Source organism: Agelaius tricolor, unplaced genomic scaffold, assembly GCF_023055355.1.
Source record: "Agelaius tricolor isolate 1412-34295 unplaced genomic scaffold, bAgeTri1.0.p SCAF_3, whole genome shotgun sequence".
NCBI lineage: Eukaryota > Metazoa > Chordata > Aves > Passeriformes > Icteridae > Agelaius > Agelaius tricolor.
Window position 1 is genome coordinate 57,804,480 of NW_027269263.1, and position 18,341 is coordinate 57,822,820.

The window sequence follows — 18,341 nt, forward strand, 5'->3', positions numbered from 1 at the left end:
TTAACCATGTCCTTGCCATCAGTGAGGCCACACTTGGGGTGCTGGCTCCAGTTCTGGGCTTCCCAGTACAAGAGAGGCACAGATACACCTGAAGGCTTTTTAGTTTTTCTTCTTTTTTTCTTTTTTTTCCCCCCCTCTCTTAATGAACACTGGCTGGCTGATTTACATGAAGGAAGACCGGAAAAATTCATTTCAAGATACAAATATTTTACATAAGCTGAAAGGTTGGATTTTGGTCTTTTTTTTCATGCTGATTACAGTGGCATCAAAGATTAACTAATGCTACTGCTATTTGTTACCATTAAAACAACTATACCATTCTTTCCTGGTTTTCTCCTTTTGGCTTAGTTTTGGTCTACCATTTTCATGAGGGTGCTAGTTATGATTAGTGAAGTTCTAGCACTGATATTGTTTTCTTCTCCAAGTATATCTAATGGTGTGTATGAATTTTTCTTACATTTTTTAACAATTATTGCTGGACTTCAGAGTACTGTGTTGGGCTAATAACTATAGGTTGCTTAATTTATCAGGAAAAAAAAAAAACAAAACAAACTGCATGTAGTACAGCACTTGTGAGGTTCCTGTGAGACAATGACAGATCACCTCTGTGCAGCCTGTGTGTTTTACTGGGAAGGAAGGACAAAACTGGGGCTTTTGATGTCCTGCAGCAGCAGATTTGTAGGTTTTTTTTTTTTTGTTTGCCTAGAGGAGAAAGCCCAAAGTCTTAGTGAAATAGAGATGAGGCAATGTGTAAAGTAAATACAGCTGTTCTGTGATTTGCAGGTAACGGGAGTGTTTCTGCATTCCCTACTTGGCCTTCCTAGGGAAGTGGAAGTAAAGTTCTGTCTCTTTCTGTTAACAGCCTAAAATGACTCTGTGAATTCAGTGGAATAAATGGCGTCCAAAGTAACTGATGCTATAGTTTGGTACCAGAAAAAGGTAAGATTTCTATTTGTTTTTATGGTGGCCTATTGTGTTTATGTGTTAATATAACAAATACAAAATACTTATGCGTTACTTGTTAGCATTTTATGAGAGTGAATAGCTTGAAACTTTTCTTCCATAGGTAAATAAGTATTTTGTGACATGAAAGAGCTTTTAGTGTATAGCTAAGCCTATAGTCTTAAGTCTATAGCTTTTAGTCTATAGTCTTCTAGCTGAAAACTTCTTACTCCCTTAGTTACTTGTGCTCTGCAAAAAACCAAATTTTGTATTCTCAGTAGAGTGTTAATTAATGTACAGGAGAATGTTGTTTCTATATCAAAGAAAAGAATCCTTGTATTTAAGTAGAAAGTAAGAGTTGAAACAAATTTTTTGTCAGTAACAAAAATTCTGTATAATACCTACCCAAAAGAGAGAGTCTTGGCTCTCTGTGGTTTAATTAGTTTCTGTGAGTTAGTGTTTTCCTTGGGTCTGTAGCTGTCATTTGGAGAGGGAACATCTTGTCCTTAAGCACATAATGCAGTGGTCTTCAAAACAGGAATTCTGGTTAGCTTCTAGCAAAGCAACAGTCACTTGCTAGAAATAAGGTAATACAGGTCTGCTTTGTTGAGGTCTTTACAACAGTGAATTAAATGTACAGTTGAAAGAGCAGAAAAATTAATTTTGCTGACTTAATTTATACCAATCATCCAATTATGTATTAAAAACTTGAAAATAATTCACAGTTTAATGATGAGTTTTTGTTTGGTTTTTTTTACCATTTGCTCTGATTTGGAAGATGACTTGTAAAAGTTCTAATGTAATGAAATTCAGTGCAGGATCTCATGGAAGGGGAAAGTGATGTTGATTTTACCTGCTTCCACTCATTCTCTCATACACTTAATTCACTAATTGCACAGAGATATCAGAGTACTGATATCCAAACAGCAAGCTGTGTTTGTATTTGGGCTGGCCAGGATCCCTCTGTGCAGTGCCAGAGATGCTGGGTGTCAGATCCTCGTCCTGTCTCTGAGGTTGCTTTTGTTGGTGATGATGCAGTGTCCTTTGGACAGATCTTGCATGATATTCAGCTTTACATATAGATAGTCCTTTGATGCAAGAAGGAGCCTGCAGTCTCTGTAAATCTCAAGTGAAGTTCATGTTTGTTGTCTGGTTGGTTTTGTTTTTTTTTCAAATACATGTGTGTTTCCTGTTGGTCATACAGTAAAAGGAATGGCACATTTGATATGCTCCAACTTTCCATCCTCCAGATGTTGGGAAAGCAGGATGAGTCACTGAGGTGTGCTTTTACAGAGGGCAGACCTTCTGATCTTGATATAAACCAGCCATTTATCAGTTCTACTTTTCCCAGAACATTGCTCCTAACAGGATTACTTGTTATCAGTACAGGTCATTCTTTTAACCCTTGTTCTTTTGTTTTTTTCCAGTGATTTTACACACGTCTCCATTTTCTTCATTCATAGTAAAACCAACATTTCTGTGGTGAATCTCTGTAGGCTTTTACAGAGATCTGCTTGGCCAGGAATTGCACAGTGGCAATTACACTTTATGGCAAGGAGTTGTGGTGAGGTGGCTTTTGTTACAAGAGGGATAAGATCATGTATAATATAAACCAGATGCTGGTCTTCTCCCTGGTGTGAACAAAATTTAATTGCAATCCACACATGGTCTGGGATCTGCCAAATGAGCAAGTTATGTTGCTTTACTATGAGGAAGTGTAATGTTTTGAGACAAATGGCTGTATTGCAGAAAAGTTGCAGATGTTCATGTGAATTAGACTGTGATTTCTTAGGTACCACAAATTCAGGGTTTTCCTGGATCTGGCTGGTAACCCCAAGGAGTTTCCTAGCTTTGTAGTGTGGTGTGTGTGATCTGTTCCTGGGAGTATCCCGACTCTTTCACCTTTGCCCTTGATTTTGCTTATTTATTTGTTTAAATCTCTTACATGGCACAGTATTTTTTTACCCATGGATTTGTTGTTTAAACCAAAGATTTCAGTTTGGGGAACAGAAAGAGTTGTCCTAGTGTTCAGTTGATTCCAGACTTTCTTTTTTGGTCCTTGCTTATGACATCAAGATACTGAACTGTAAGATCTGTTGTTTGCTTCCAGTTTTAAATTTCAATTTCAGTTTTTATTGTAGTTGTCAGAGTTGTCTCACTGGTTAGATCTGGTGACTCATTACACCTATAACTGGAATTGAAAGTGGGGAGAGATCAAAATGTAATGCATTCCAGCAGTGGAAGTTTGTTTCTGGGGCAAGAGAGAACCAGGGTTGCAGTCAGTATTGATCAATTTGACATTACTGACCTCTTTGATGAAATGAGAAAAAATAAGCTGTTGTTCTGGGGAGGTGTTTTCAGATTAATAAATTGGTGTATGCCTTGAAAAAGAAAGTTCACTTCTGGTATTTCTAGTTATAGATGACTAAGAAGCATTTGAGTAGGTTGGTGCTGTGAAAGAAATACTGAGTAGATAACTTACTACTTGTCTTTCTTAGTTTTCAGTTTTCATGTATTTTTAAATATATTTATTTCATGTGTCTCTCTGCTGAGTTTCCAAGGTCTGTTGGTTTCTCAAGAGACATTTTTATATCTCTTCAATGGAAAGAGTTAAGCAATTGAGCTCTTCCAACCCTACTTAAGGCAAGTTTTGCAAACAGCAAGTTTACTCATGACTCATACTATTGTCTGAAATTGAGCTCCTTATACCAGGATGATTTAGTAATACCCTTAATTGTTTAAAAGGTCAGACCTTTTATTATGTAAACATGTTTTTCTGTTTTGACAATGGATTTACTCTGCTTTTAGTGTACTGGGGCTCCTGATTACTGTCTCATAAAAATACAGTAATCAATTCTGAATTATTTTAAGTTTGATTGTAAGATTTCAGGGTGGTATTACAACAGCTTGTTATTTGAGATACAAGGTTGCAAGGACAGAGTTTTGGTGCTTCCAGTGCGTTTCCCAGCCAGCACAAATACTTTTTCAAGGCATAAAATACATTGACTCAGTAGACTAGATACAGGTTGACTCAGTAGAAATTAAAATAAAGGAAACGTCTGCTGTATTTCTTGGTGCTCTGGGGAGTGCAGTGCTGAGATATGTGTGACAAAGGCTTTGCCTGGCTTGTTCTCAGCCCTTGGAGCTGCCCTGCTTCTTGCAATAAAAGGGAGTGGCAGGAGTGTCTGCCTGGCTCTCTGGAAGGGTTCCAGACAGCTTCTCACATAGATGCATCACTTGGTTAATATCCTTAGGATTAGGTGGATGTACCACAATACTGAAATTGCTTCAGCTTGGTAATTGAGTATTTTGTGGAGAAAGCCATCACAGTGTTTCCTGTGAAAAAAATCTGACACCCCACATTTATTGAAAACAATTTCAGTATCTGGTGGCATAACTTTTGTATGATACTGATACTATATATGTACTTGAAGTATTGCCTGAGTGACAGTAACTGATGTTAAAAATAATAAAGTTATGAATAATTTAAAATATTGTTTCTATTGCTTGTAACTTTTTGCATTAATTTCTTAAAATACTTTCAAGCTTTACAGATGATAATAGAGGGAATTTTTGGTCTGGTTTCCCGTTTGGAGAAGATATGTAAATTTACCTTAACAACTTTCTGATTTTCACTCCTTACAGAAGCCTTGATGCTAAAATGGGAAACTCCTTCTCCTGCAAAATTACCAACAAATTTGTACAATTATGTTGTTCCTTCTCTTGGGGATGGTTGTAGGGGAAGGCAGAATGAAACTTACTGAATTGAGGCTGAATCCTGCACCTGATTGCATATCATTTGACTCTGCCAGTGCAGCTCTCTGCTGCTCTGGGTGTCCCTTGGGTACATCTGTTAAAGGGCACAATAAAACAAATCAGATGTTTTCTCTCTCATGGCTTTAAAGGGCAAAATTAGAGTTCTAATGGCATTGCTTTAAGATTTTAGTATTCAGTGTTTTACAGCTCATCAGTCCAAGATTATACTTGCCTATTTAGATTCATGGAATGGCCTGGGTGTGAAGAGACCTGAAAATTCATCATTTTCCAACCCCCCAGCCACAGTCAGGGACATCTTCCACTAGAGCAGGTTGCAACTTGGAGCACTTGCTAGTGAAGGCCAAGGCAAAAACCTCAATCTTCTCCATGTTCCTGGTAACCAGATCTCCTGTTTCTCTCCACAGAGGGCCCACATTTTTCCTAGCATTCTTTCTGTCATCAACAAACCTGTAGAAGCTTGTTTGTGTTGCCCTTGAGGTCCCTGCCCACGTTTAACTCTATCAGTGCTTTAACATTCCTAACCTGGTCCCTGTATTAAGTTAATAAAGGAGGAGTTAAATGATGATTATACCCTACCTTGAAACCACCTGATTTCCTTTTTGGCACTGAATACACATGATGCATTATTCTCCCTGGCACAAAGGCAGGTTTTGCCAAATGGACAGGCTGTATGGCTATTTTAGGGAAAACTTTGGATGCTGAAACTGCATTGACTTGAAAACATCTGACTTCAAGTGCTGAAACTTGAGGAGTGTTGGAGCTGCCATTTGTCAGAGCATGGAGGAAGAAAATGTGTGTTCAGATAGAGCTTCCTTCCACATGTGGTACTCAAGCAGTTGCCTGACCTAGTGGGGATTTACCTTCAGTGCCTTGTTTGGTGAGACAAAACTCTGATTTCTGAATCTGAAAACTCTGAATTCTGAATGTGCAAAGGAGACCTCCAGCAGGAGCTGTGGCTGAACAAAGCAGGCTTGCATTTTGCCTGCCTGTAGGCTCCCATTCCTGCTTTGCCTTCCCACAGACTCCCATACATTTATTTAGTGAATTTGGTCAGGAAACTCATCCAGCCAAAAGTAAGAGTGCAAGTCTATAAGGAGATGAACCTGCCTAATGGCAGGGGAGCAACAAGATGAAATCCCTCTGTCTTGGGAAGGGTTCTCTGATTCTTAAATTGTTTAATTAGAAATTATGGCCTTAAAATTTCTCTTCCTGTGTGATCTGATTGATATTTTAGCCACCCAGACAAATGCAGGGGCAACAAGGAAAGCATGCTATGGGAAGTGGAAACGATCAGGGACATAAGGGCAATGCTAGTCTAAAATCCTAGTTGCAACATCAGTAAAGTTGGCTAGATTTTCAGAGGTCTTCAGGGAATTATACTGAATAATGAGCTTGTCAGAGTGGTTTTCTTTTCCCAGTTACATCCTGAGGCTGTTTTGTTTTGTGCAACTACATTATTATTAAAAAAAAATAAAATATTTCAGAGTTAAATCCTTAACACTTGGAGAGTAGCTGGGTGTTGTTAGCAGTAGTGTAGCCATGGACCCAGGAAAGGGATTGCTCTTGGCCAGCTCACCTCAGACAGCACCTAGGGTGCTGTGTCTAGCTTTGGTTATTCCTCTACTCTCATTTAGTTTAACCTACAAACCTGGTTTCCAGCTGTTCTTCTGTATATAGTTTATGTTTTATTGCATGTTGAAAAGAGATGCTTTGTGGTTTTCGTAGATATCTTAAAATTTGTAAACCATTACTCAGGGCAATAAGTATGGCTGACAGCTCTTAAGAAGAATTAATCTGTAAAGAATAATTCCGAACAAACATTAGTATGTAGCTGATAAATGTTTAATTAGATATTATTGGACTCTAAAAGGGATGGTATCTCTAAAGTAAGCCTTAGTGAAATTATTGTTCAGTGAAATGGCTGTAAATACAGTGCTGTTGCAGTTATTGAAAGAATTTAAGTGGGTCATTAGTTGGCAATTCAAATAGTTAATAATAAATAACTCTTATTAAAGTTTGAATTGCTTGCTTAATTTTACTTCAAATAGCTGATTTCAGCTCTCCCTCTGGCACCAGACAAGAAGAAGGGAGGGGTATTGGGATATTTTAAAATCAGAAGTAACAATTCAGCAGTTATAAATTCAAGGCTCTGTGCCTTAGGATGCAGAACCTTAATCCCTTCACTGTCCTTCTCCATTTGACTAAAAGTTACTAAACTCTTTGCTGTTAACAGACAGTGTGCAACTGTCCTATAGTGATTTCTATCTATGGTTTATCAGCTAAGTTTGTCTTAGTTTAGCTTGTCCAGTCCACATATCCACCATAAACAAAATTGAAAAAAGCCTACCACCCTTGAAAATGAAAAATATCCAGAAAAAACCCCATCCCAAGACTAGAAATCTGCTCCAACAGAGATAATTATACTGCTGAGCTACTGGAGTATTATCTTTACTGCAATGGGGATCAGTTCATGTAAGAAATAAACAGTTCAAAATAACTTTTAATAATCCTATTCTAAGTTTTGAGAAATGAGACATATCGTAAAAATTAATATTGTCCATATAGAAATTATTTTTATATGGATATCTTAATACTAAAATTGATACAGAAAATCATACAGTTATTTTAATTATGTTGGACTGTAGAAGTTAATAAAGCATATCAGCTAATATTTTAGCACAAAATATTTTAATAAGGTGTCAGGCACTCCAAGGAAACAACTTTGTTATTTATTTACCGGACTCTAGATCTTACATATTCTGGATTTGTAATACTATTGTGATGTGGCTTGTAAAAGTGTTCAGAGGTTTTAAAGAGCAAAGTTTAGCACACAAGTTTCATTATTGATAGACATTAAAGTTTTAAGATCCAAGAAGAAATACTATGTATTCTTAGGATTATAATCTTTGCTAGTCTGCATGCTCATAAATTATAAATGCCTCTTGAAATATTGATCAATTCCATTAGAATCAGAAGGGCCTTGTGAGTATTGGGCTACAGGTTGATAGCATCACTACATTAGCTTCAAGTGAATATCAGTGTCATTCACAAAGCTCAAATTCAATCTTGATGCACACGTGGCTCGCTATGAGAAAAGCACCAGGAAGAAACACTGAGCAATGCTAAAGCCCTTTCCACTGTGCTTTGAACTAAATATTGCTGTGTTTTCACTAGCTGAACTCTTTACTTAAGCTAATTGCTATTGCTGTTATACAGCCAAGCTGTACAGGTGCCAAATTTCACATGTATGAAGGAATTTGATCAAATGCTTCCTGACGTATTTGACTGGGAAAGAGTAAGTGCAGTTATTTTTAGATAATTGCAAGAGATGCACATATCTTTTAAACCCAGAAAATGTTATGAGGAGTCTGCACTTAATAAGGGTCTCAAATTTATTTAATCTTTCAGTCAAGAGCTGGCTTTATTGAGTTTACCAAATGTGCAATTGTAATTTCCCGTGCCAAGTCACATTCAAGTTAGATTTTTTTTAAAAAAATGATTACTTCTGAGGAATTTTTTTTTTTTAAGAAAACCTATTTGAAAGTTTATTATACCCTGTTAATTTAGGATGTTAAACACCTGCTTCTCTGTTGTGAAATAGTGGCTGCAGTTTTCAGTTGCATTTAATTCCTTATATTCTGAAAATTTTTATAGTTGCTTGAAGAATGGTTGCTCATTCTGCAAATGCATAAATGAACAGAATCCCTTTTATCTTCCTTACTTAGTATTTATTGAGGTGTGGGATCTTCAGAATTTTAGAGTCCAGTTGGATAGACTGGATAAAATCTTGGCATTGAGGAGACCTGGAGTGCATGATTTAGAAATGACATCTGTGTATAAAATGAAATCTACTACTTTATCTAACTCAGCTACAGATAGGTTATACCACAGATATTTGTAATATCTTCAGCATATTACTGACAAGTTACCTATAACAAGGTTGTGTTGATGCTTGGTGACAAAAGTTACATTTCAAAATGAGACAATAGGCTTGTTACCTGACTTTTTGTTATTTTATTTTCTGCCAAGTCATAACAAACAAAAAAATGCTATAGAATACAAGCTTGGATTAGCTATTTCAAAAATTAAATTAGAATAAATTTCTGTGTGTAATCAATTTGAAATTGGGATATTATGTTTTATAGTTTGCTCTAGGAGAAGTTTATTCCTCACTGTAGGGTAGACTGATGGATTGAAAGTATCAGTGATGAGCTGTTACACAAAGAGTCTTGTGTTAAGTCTTGAAGAGATTTCAGAAGCTTTTTTTACAGTTGTGTACTTAAAAAAGGATCCTTTTTTTGACTCCTGCGTTTTGTACTTTAAATTTTCTCGGAAGGATGGTGCAGAATTTGCAGCTGTGAGGGATCAGGCTGCAGGCCCAGTGGGTGGGCAGTAAATGGGTCCTGGAGTGGGTCAGGGCATTCCTGTTGGCAGAGCAGCTCCAGCCAAGGCCAGGGACAGCTGCTCATTGAGGGAGACCTTCCTTTGAGCAAGTGTTCTGTAGATTTAAATTATTCAGGTTCCAACCTGATCTTATCTCTGGAAGGTTATTCCTTCTTTTTACTTGCCTTTAGAGCTTAATTTCTTTGGTGCTAGACTAGGTGCTAGGCTTCTTTTCCGTGTCCTGCAGGTATGTACAGTTGTGAGGAAATACATGAATAGCCAAGAGCCTGTATTTGTTTTAGATTTACATTAGATTTAACATAAAACAGAGTTCAAATGCAAATACTTGTAAATCCAAACTCTTTGAAGCTGGAATTCACTGGTGCACTCAATAATTTAAAACTAGGAAGGTTTGCTAGTATTAACTTACCTTCTTCAATGCATTCACAAATTATGTTGATTTTAATTCATACATGTGTCCAACAATGGTAATCATTGTATGTTATAATTTAGTTCACTGTAAATGAAAATATACCTTTCAATGAATTCTGCAGGACACATTTCACAAACTCTAAATCTGCTTTCCTGACATGAGGGAGAGAAAAAAAAATAATGCCTGTGTTTTTTGCTTGCCTTGTTTGAGTAACACTAGTTCTTCCTATTTTTGTTTAATGTGGGAAATGAAGTGTGCCAGTATCCAGTATTCTACTTTATAATGCCTTTGTTTTCATGTATTTTCATCTGATACATTTGGAAGAGAAGTTTAGAGGGATGCTTATGCAGAGGGTGAGAAGGGAGGTTGAGTATCAGGTTGGAATTTGATGTGCTGAGTGGCACACACACCTGCTTAAACTTTATTAAAACACAAAGAGGTGACATGAAGTAGATTAAAAAAGAAACCCCAAACAGCAACAAAAACCATGTGAGAAATGGTAATGGTACTTGCTGCCTGTAATTCTCTCTTTCAGTTCCCACCAGCATGCCTTGCTGAACACTCCTGTGCTCAGCTCTCAATAACTAAAGGTGATCAGAGCTGGTTGGGCAGATCCCCTTCTCCAATAAAACAGTTATAAAGGACCCTGTCCCTTAAAGTAGCTCTGGATCTCTTAATTTTACCTCCTGCTGGAATAATTGCTTTATAGGGCAATGTAAAAAGAGAAATGCAGACAGCAATATCTGTGCTTCTTGTCTTTTTGTGGAGATGGAAGATGCTGCCTAAAGAGGGAAAAGAAATATTTGTAGGAAAATATAAATATGATTAAGATTTTAAATCAGCCGACTTCCTTATGTTAGATATCTTCTGGGGTCTGTTTCCTAGAATTCCTTTAACAAATGATCTGGTATTTGTCTAAAAGAACAACACTGTTTTAATGACTTTCAACTCTATACTAGTTTCAGCTATGAATGGAATTATGAGTGGAGTTTACTTTGCAGCTTTATTGGCACAAAGGCTTCCTTCCTCATTTGGTTGCTGCTTAACAGAGAGGGACACAGACTTATCCCCCCTTCTGTCCTTGTAGAAAAAAATTTTTTTGGAAGTGGGGAAGGCAGGACACAATGTTATGCAGCACACAAATTTTACTCGGGGCTCTTAGCAAATTTACTGAAAACCAGAAAGGCCTGAAATTTCATTTGAAATGTATTTAGAGGAAAAAGCCAGAACAATTAGCTGTAAATGCCTGGGTGGAGTGGTTATTCAATATATTGACTTTTTAATTGCTGGCTGTTATCCAGGTGGAGTTAGCTGTTAAACTTCCTTTGCTTTAATTACTTTAATTGTAGTAAGTGCTTAATTCTGCCCACTACTGTGCCTGACTCCCTAGTTATTTTCCACGGTTTCTTTTTTTTTTCCAAATGTGAGGTGTAAAGTATTTATTATTATCCAAAAGCCAGTGGATTGCTTCTTTTGCAAAGTTTTAAAGTAGCAAACTATAGAAACTGTTTAGCTCTTTTGAATGGGAAATATTATTTAAATTTGGGAAAGAGTAATTCAGTTTGTTGGTCTCATTTTCAATCTTAGATATGCTTTGGGATTTACTCCTCTAAATTAGATTTTTTTAAAATGTTTATTTATTTCCACTAACTGGTCAGGTTCAGAGGCACAGAAGATGCCTTTAGATTTCTTTGTTTGTGTAGATGTGTGCTGGTTTCCCTGAGTATTTGTTTTGCGTTTATGTTGGATCCTTGGTTAAAAGATTCTTTTAAATTAAGAATGATTTTTTCTTTCTTTCTTTTATAACATCTAAATTAATGCTGAAGGCTGAAATACTAAAAGAAAAATGAGAACAATGTTTTCTGGTACAAGGTGTGTGCATTTGTGCTAGGGTCTCTTATGTCTGCTGCAGTTGTGAACTGGAAGGAGTAGTCCCACTCTTGCAGTAAGATTGAATTTGTGCAGGTTTGCACAGGTGATGGGAGTTGTTCCTCTCTCCTCTCTGTCAGGTGTCTGACCGAGCTGCTTGTCACCTCTGCAGGCTGGAAAAGGAACTTTGAGTCCCAGCAATGGCATCTGTCTGTCTCTCATGGCCTAAAAGTGATCCCACACTTAACTGCTCAGAGTGTGTGATGTGAATCAATCCCCAGATACACAAGATTTATGTGTCTAGGTAGAACAGCTGGGGTGGCAAGGCTTTAAAATCACCATAGTAAAAGAGATTATTACTGATTATGACCTAGAAATACTGTTTGTGTAGAGTTCAAAGCAATCTGATGATCTTTGATAACTTCTTACAAGACTTGGATATGTTGTCTCGTATATTGGCTTGTTCCTGTCACCATCTTAAATCCTGAAGTTTCAGATTGCCCTTCCTGTAAATATCTGACAGTCAATGGGGAAAAGTGCTGTTTCTTGATATTCATTGGGTTCCCCCGGGCTATAAGCTGGTTGATTACCAGCCTGACCATATATCTGGTTGCTGTGCACTGTCAAGAGATAAAGCTAAGACCATCTGCTTTAGAAGTGGGTGGAGTGGAAGAGGAATTATAGATGGTTTAAAAAAAACAAATGGAGGGTATGGGTTCAACTAGATGTGCATATTTCTTTTGAAGTTATCTGAAAGACCATGTCAGTGTAGCTGCCATAGTTCTGCTCTCTCTCCTATGGAGGCTGCAGTCCTGACCTGGGGTGGGAGGGAGTGTGATCTTCCCAGTGCTTGGGCTTGCACAAGTCCTGGGCTGAGGCTGGGGCTGTGTGAGGCTCAGCTCTCCCCTCTGTCACAGTTCCATTACAGATTAGCTTGATCCTGTCCAGCTGAGATGGAATGGAGACGATAAAATTTTCTTTGTAAGCTCCCCAAGGAAATAACTTGCTGGCTTCATGCTTCTCTTGTTGAAGGTTGATTTGATTTTGTTTGATCAATATCTTTTAAATACTAATGTAGGTTTTTTTTTTTTTTTTCTTTTTAGATTGGAGCATATGATCAACAAATATGGGAAAAATCAGTAGAGCAAAGAGAAATAAAGGTAATAATGCAGCTTTTTTCTTTTTGTGGTTGTGTATGCTGAAGTAATCTACATTGTATGTGGTGGTATTTAATACTGGTAAAGTAAGACTAGACTTTTGGAGTGTAACCAAATGTAACCAGTGTACTATGCTCTATTTATTTTACATAATTAATAACTCTGCACCATTTAGTGTGATGCATCATTCTGTATCTCAGTACTTTTTTTTCTTTTCACTTATCTTAAGACAGGGCTTACTTGTGTTAATACCTCTGTCTTTCACTTTTCTTTGTGATGAATTCTAATGTCAGTTATCTGAGCTCTCTTTGCTTTCAGTTAGTTACCTTATACCTGCAGTTTACTTTCCCTCCTTTATGATGCTGTCATTGTTTTGTACAGTTTATTAGACTGGTAAGTACCTCAGGCTTTGTTTCTCTGAATAAGCAGTTTAACAGTGTTCTGTGCATTTTGGTTTAACTAACAGTACCATCAGTGTCTGCCACGTTGCTAAATCGCTTTGGAGATAAAGGAATGACTCCTATAGGTACCAGTTCTGTGGGTTGTATATGAAATACCCATGGTGTTAATTTAGTCAACATTTTCTTGCAATTAACTTTGTTTTTTCCCCTCCAACACTGCATGGGAGTATTGTGCTATTTCTGCATGAGTTTCAAGGTGTTGCTATTACTTAACATCAGTAAAATGTACATTGCTTCAGTTTCCTTGGGGATGGGTTTTTTCACTCTGCAGGACTTAAACAAAACTGTATGTGGGGGCTTGCTTGCCTTCTGTGGGAACTGTTCCAGACCTGAGCTACAGAGTTTTTGTACAGAAATACACACATGGAGTTGCACCCCATGGTATTTCAGCAGCACAGCTGAGCCTGGGGCTGCCTGAAGGGTCCTTGCCATGGCCATGAGATGCCATCAGAGCTATGAGAGGAGTTCATTGATTAACTGCTGTGTAATAGCACGTTACTCAAATAGTTACTGCAAATACTGCAAAAAATTCTGACTGCAAACAGCATCTTATTTGGTTCAGGAGTCCCATAACTAACAAATTACTGGTGGTGCCTGAGTTTGGGTTGACTGAATGAAGTGCAATTCGGATAACACCAAGGCACGTGACTAAGTTCAGGGATTGCACAGTAGTGCTTTAATCTCAAAGCTCCTATGGTGCTTTGACATTATAAATTTAGAAATAATTATGTAATAATTTATAAATTAACATCACTAAAAATCTGAAAAATTCATATATTGTAGTAGAAAATATGTTTCTCTTACTACAAATTTATAATTTAGTTATAACTGCAATAGGATCTATTAAGATTAATTTTAAAATTTGGGTAAAAGAGTTTTTACAATAATAACAGTTATTTTTAAGTATTTTTACTTAAACCTTCTTTTGCTAATGCTTACCTGAAAAGTGTTTGGTGCTGAATAGAAATTTTATGAACTAAATGGATGGATCTGAGCATTATGAAACACTGAATATTTTTTTTAAATCACCCTAGTCTGAAACTGCTGTTTTCCATGTATGTTAGAGATTTGTGATGCATTAAGTGTAGAAATTGCATCTGAATAAATGGAATGCTTCTACTATATGTGGCAAACAGTTCAGGAGCCAACTCAGTGAAGTCCATGGATGCTGAAAGTACTGTTTGTCCAATGGAATTTTTAAAGAATGATTCACCATTTCTTTTCCTCTGAAGGTCACATCAAGTTGTACTCTTGACTTAGATTTTTCAGAGTTCATTCTTAAACATGAAAACATAATTTGAGCCACAGTGGTAAATTTTTCCTAAGATTGAGCATGTGCTTCTAGGAGATTTTCTTCCAAGAGGCACATCTTTATTTAGACTTTCAAGAGAGATCTTGTGGTCCATAAGCACTAATACATTTGAAAATGACTATACCATTCAGCATTTTCTTTTTAAATTCAGTTTTCTTTATGAAATGGAATGGCTCACTTATGCAAAACTCACAAGAATCTGTAGCTGATTCTAGAATTATGGTAATTTCCAATTCTAATTATGGGCTTCTTTCTTTTCCACATAAAATTACTGCAGTTTTAGGACTGCAGTTGTCTAAAAATCTTGCATTATAAGGTCTTTGTAGTGCTTGCATTTAAAATACAACTGGTTGTGTCTATTTTTCATCCTTGGAGCACATTTTGTCCTATTCATGTTTCAGTTGTATATTAATTTTTTTTATTGTTTCAAGTAAACTCATTTTTCTAATAGACACAATGTGTAATGACTACATATCTAGCTTTTTTCAGTTTGATTTTTTAATTATCTTATCTTTATTTCTGCATGAAAAAGATAGCCAGTTTAATCTAGATGTGAGAAATATTTTGAGCTGCATTCACTTGAACATTTTGCTTGATATGATTCTTACAAAGATTAGCACTAGCAGATGCCACTAATTTGTTGCTCATTGACAATAATTTCATTTATATGCTTTCAGTTATACCTAATGTTTATGTTTTAGTAGTGTTTTTACATATGGATGAGTCTTGGCAATGGTAGAAATGTACAGTTCACCAATTTAAATGCTTTTTGAATGAGAGCAGTTAAATGGTTTTCATAATAATTTCATTTGTATCCTAAGTATTTTTTGAAATATTTTATTTTACTCTGAATGAATTGTATGCTGTGATTTCCTTACTGTCTAATGTGACCAAGAATCTAAGCTAAGGGGAGCAGAATAAACTCACAGCTGTCTCTGAGACTTGAGAGTACAACATCACATTTTAGCATTAAAAGCAAACTTGAAAGCTTTGCCAGCGAGTTTGGTTCTTCTGTGATGGAAGATGCTGCTTCTAAAAGAAAAGATAAGCTTGCTTTTCTTCCTGCTGCATTCCTGTTGTGTGGGATTTTTCCCTTCCTTTTAATTGGCTAATCTATATTCTGTACTGAGGAAAAATTCAATACTTTCCTAGAATTTGGATTTCTGAGAGCTGGCTGATTACTGCCTCCTGCATTGCCATGTGATTTGCTATCTGGGTTTGGAATTAAGGAGTTGCAATGTAAGAATTTTGTGAAGTTGAGTTAGACATCTAAGAAGAAAAGATATTCAAGAATGTAATTCGTTGCAAAAATTCTGAAAAGCTACTAGAAATATATTACTAATTCTTGCAAGTGTGTGCATACATTGTCTGCATAATGCAAAGCCATGAGTGCTCAGTGCCTGTTTGAAAAATAGCCTGGTGGGTCAGTAATTGGTTGGGTTTTATATAGATTGTAAAGTGTGTAAAAGGCATCCATTGTGCATTGTTATTTGGAATGCTTAATTTATAGTACTTTATGAAATTGACACCTTTGTCTGAATTTTCAGTAGCAGTATGGGTTTAATACAATTACTGACCACGTAGATCATTTTGTCTTTTGTAATGTCTGTCATCTGCATGAAAGTATTTTGATAGTATTTATCTACTGCAGGGTTTGAGAAACAAACCAAAGAAAACAGGACATGTGAAACCAGACCTCATAGATGTTGATCTTGTAAGAGGTAGGTTCTGAGCTAGAAAAAGCCGAATTTCTCAGTATTAAAATAACAGCCATCCTATGTCTTATAATAAAAGCGGATTAGTAGGTTTAAAATAACACCAAATGAAACAACACAGCCAACACTACATAACTCTTCCCTAAAGCAGATGGATAGACAACATTGTTAAATAATGATATTAAGATTAAATTGCAATGTTAAGAATTTAATTTAAATTTTGTTGTATAAGTCTGGATTTTGGAAAAAAAAAAAGGAAAGAAACTTGTGCATTGTCTTATATCATTTTAGAGTTACTAGTTTACTAGTTTTACTCCTACTGCCAGGCAAGACTTCTTTCAAGTCTTCTGACATCTGGAGGGAATGTTACGTTGAAGTTTCTGGAGGGTAAAAATGTATAGGCCTTGATTGTTTCTTGCCTGTTTTAAATAACAGCATGGCAACAGAAGGTCAGATGATATGAGACTTTCCTTAAAGTCTTTATTTAGTCTTTAATTATTCTTATCTGTATGTAATTTCCCTTATGCCTTGTGAAGGCTAGGGAAAACAATATTTAGTGTTTTTATCCATGAGCCCAGCAGCCAGCACAGGAAGGCAGGTAGTGCAGGTTGGGCACCCTCACATCCAGCCTTGACCTCCAGAGGCCTGTTCACCCCCATTGTCCCTGGAGATTCTCCTTCTGTGTTCCTGGGGCTTCACCCCCTCTGTCCCTGGAGCTTCACCCCCTCTGTCCCTGGAGCTTCACCCCCTCTGTCCCTGGAGCTTCACCCCCATTGTCCCTGGAGCTTCACCCCCATTGTCCCTGGAGCTTCACCCCCATTGTCCCTGGAGCTTCACCCCCATTGTCCCTGGAGCTTCACCCTCTCTGTCCCTGGAGCTTCACCCTCTCTGTCCCTGGAGCCTCACCCCCATTGTCCCTGGAGCCTCACCTCCATTGTCCCTGGAGCTTCTCCCCCTCAGTCCCTGGAGCTTCTCCCCCTCAGTCCCTGGAGCTTCTCCCCCTCAGTCCCTGGAGCTTCTCCCCCTCAGTCCCTGGAGCTTCTCCCCCTCAGTCCCTGGAGCTTCTCCCCCTCAGGCCCTGGAGCTTCTCCCCCACAGTCCCTGGAGCCTTGCCCCCTCAGTCCCTGGAGCCTCGCCCCCGGTGGGAGCTGTGGCCTTGCCCTGGCTGTGCCCCCCTCACTGGGGCTGCTGGCACCATGGCCATGCCATGGCCACACAGTTCCCCCCAGCTCTGGCATTGGCAGCCGGTCCTGGTGCTCAGCCCCATGTCTCAGCCCCATGTTGGTGTCCTTGGGCACAGAGCAGACGGCCCCTGGCCCAGGAGAGCCCAGGCAGTTCAGGGAGAAGTGAGTCCAGGCTGTGCTGAGCAGCTCCTGTGGCATGGGCAGACAAGCAGCGCTCTGAGCAGTGGCTGTTTGTGTGACCAGTCCTTTTTATCTCCTTACCCTTCAATTTCACAGCACTTGTTCCTCCTTAAATTGCCAAACCCTTTCTTTCCCCCACCCCTGGATTCTCCCCTAAATGCCCTGCAAGTGCTGTGCCATCTGAGCTCCTTTTCCCTGGCATCCCACAGTGAGTCCCACCCCTCAGGCAGGGTCCCTTTTCCCCTGGAAGGTGACTTGGAGAGCTGCTCCCAGCAGTGCATGGCGAGGGATCACACCTGGTCCTGGTGTCCATTCCATGGTTTGGGTTCCCACCTGCTTTTCTGCCCCTCTCTTGCTCTGGCCTCATGGAGATGGGCCTGAGCTGGGCTGATGGTTCCAGTGATGGCTCTGTGAGGAGAACCCTGGAAGGACTCTGAAAAGTTTTATTTGGGCTCCTTCCTCCGAATTTCTCTTTGATCTGCTCTGTGGTTGTGCAGATCGCTGTTCTCACATCACCTAACAGTTTAATTTTTTAAAAATGGGAATGTGAGAGAAAGAAACAAAATCAAATAACACTTGAACCTGCAAGAAACTAAGAAACAGTGTTGGACCTTTTCAGTGCAGTGATGTACATGAATAGCATTTAAATGACTGCATCGATGTCTAAGTTGGCATTAAAGTAGTTTCAGAGCTGGCAGTGTTTTACCTGTGCAGCACAGAGCTCACCAGTGCTGCTTGTAAATGAGATGGGGATGGTGTAGCAGCATGCAGTTGTTACTCTTTCAGTCAATAACTTTGCATAATTTAAGTCACATCTCCACTAAGTAAATTTTACCCAGTTTTCTGGCTGGGAAGAAAAAGAAATGGAGCGGTATGGGAGAGAAAGGACATTTGAACAAGAGAGATAAGAAATGGTATAGAAGGAGTC

General features: G+C 38.2%; 1 protein-coding gene across 2 annotated transcripts in view; it reads left to right on the forward strand.

The window, feature by feature from the left end:
• PHTF2 (putative homeodomain transcription factor 2) overlaps nucleotides 1–18,341 on the forward strand; it is a 63,679-nt gene that overhangs the window by 13,398 nt on the left and 31,940 nt on the right. For both annotated transcript variants that reach the window (XM_071423994.1, XM_071423995.1), the window contains exons 2-4: nucleotides 863–939; nucleotides 12,508–12,564; nucleotides 15,986–16,055. In XM_071423994.1, the coding sequence (XP_071280095.1) occupies nucleotides 895–939; nucleotides 12,508–12,564; nucleotides 15,986–16,055 (172 nt within the window). In that variant the 5' untranslated portion in view covers nucleotides 863–894. The remainder of the gene's footprint in view (nucleotides 1–862; nucleotides 940–12,507; nucleotides 12,565–15,985; nucleotides 16,056–18,341) is intronic.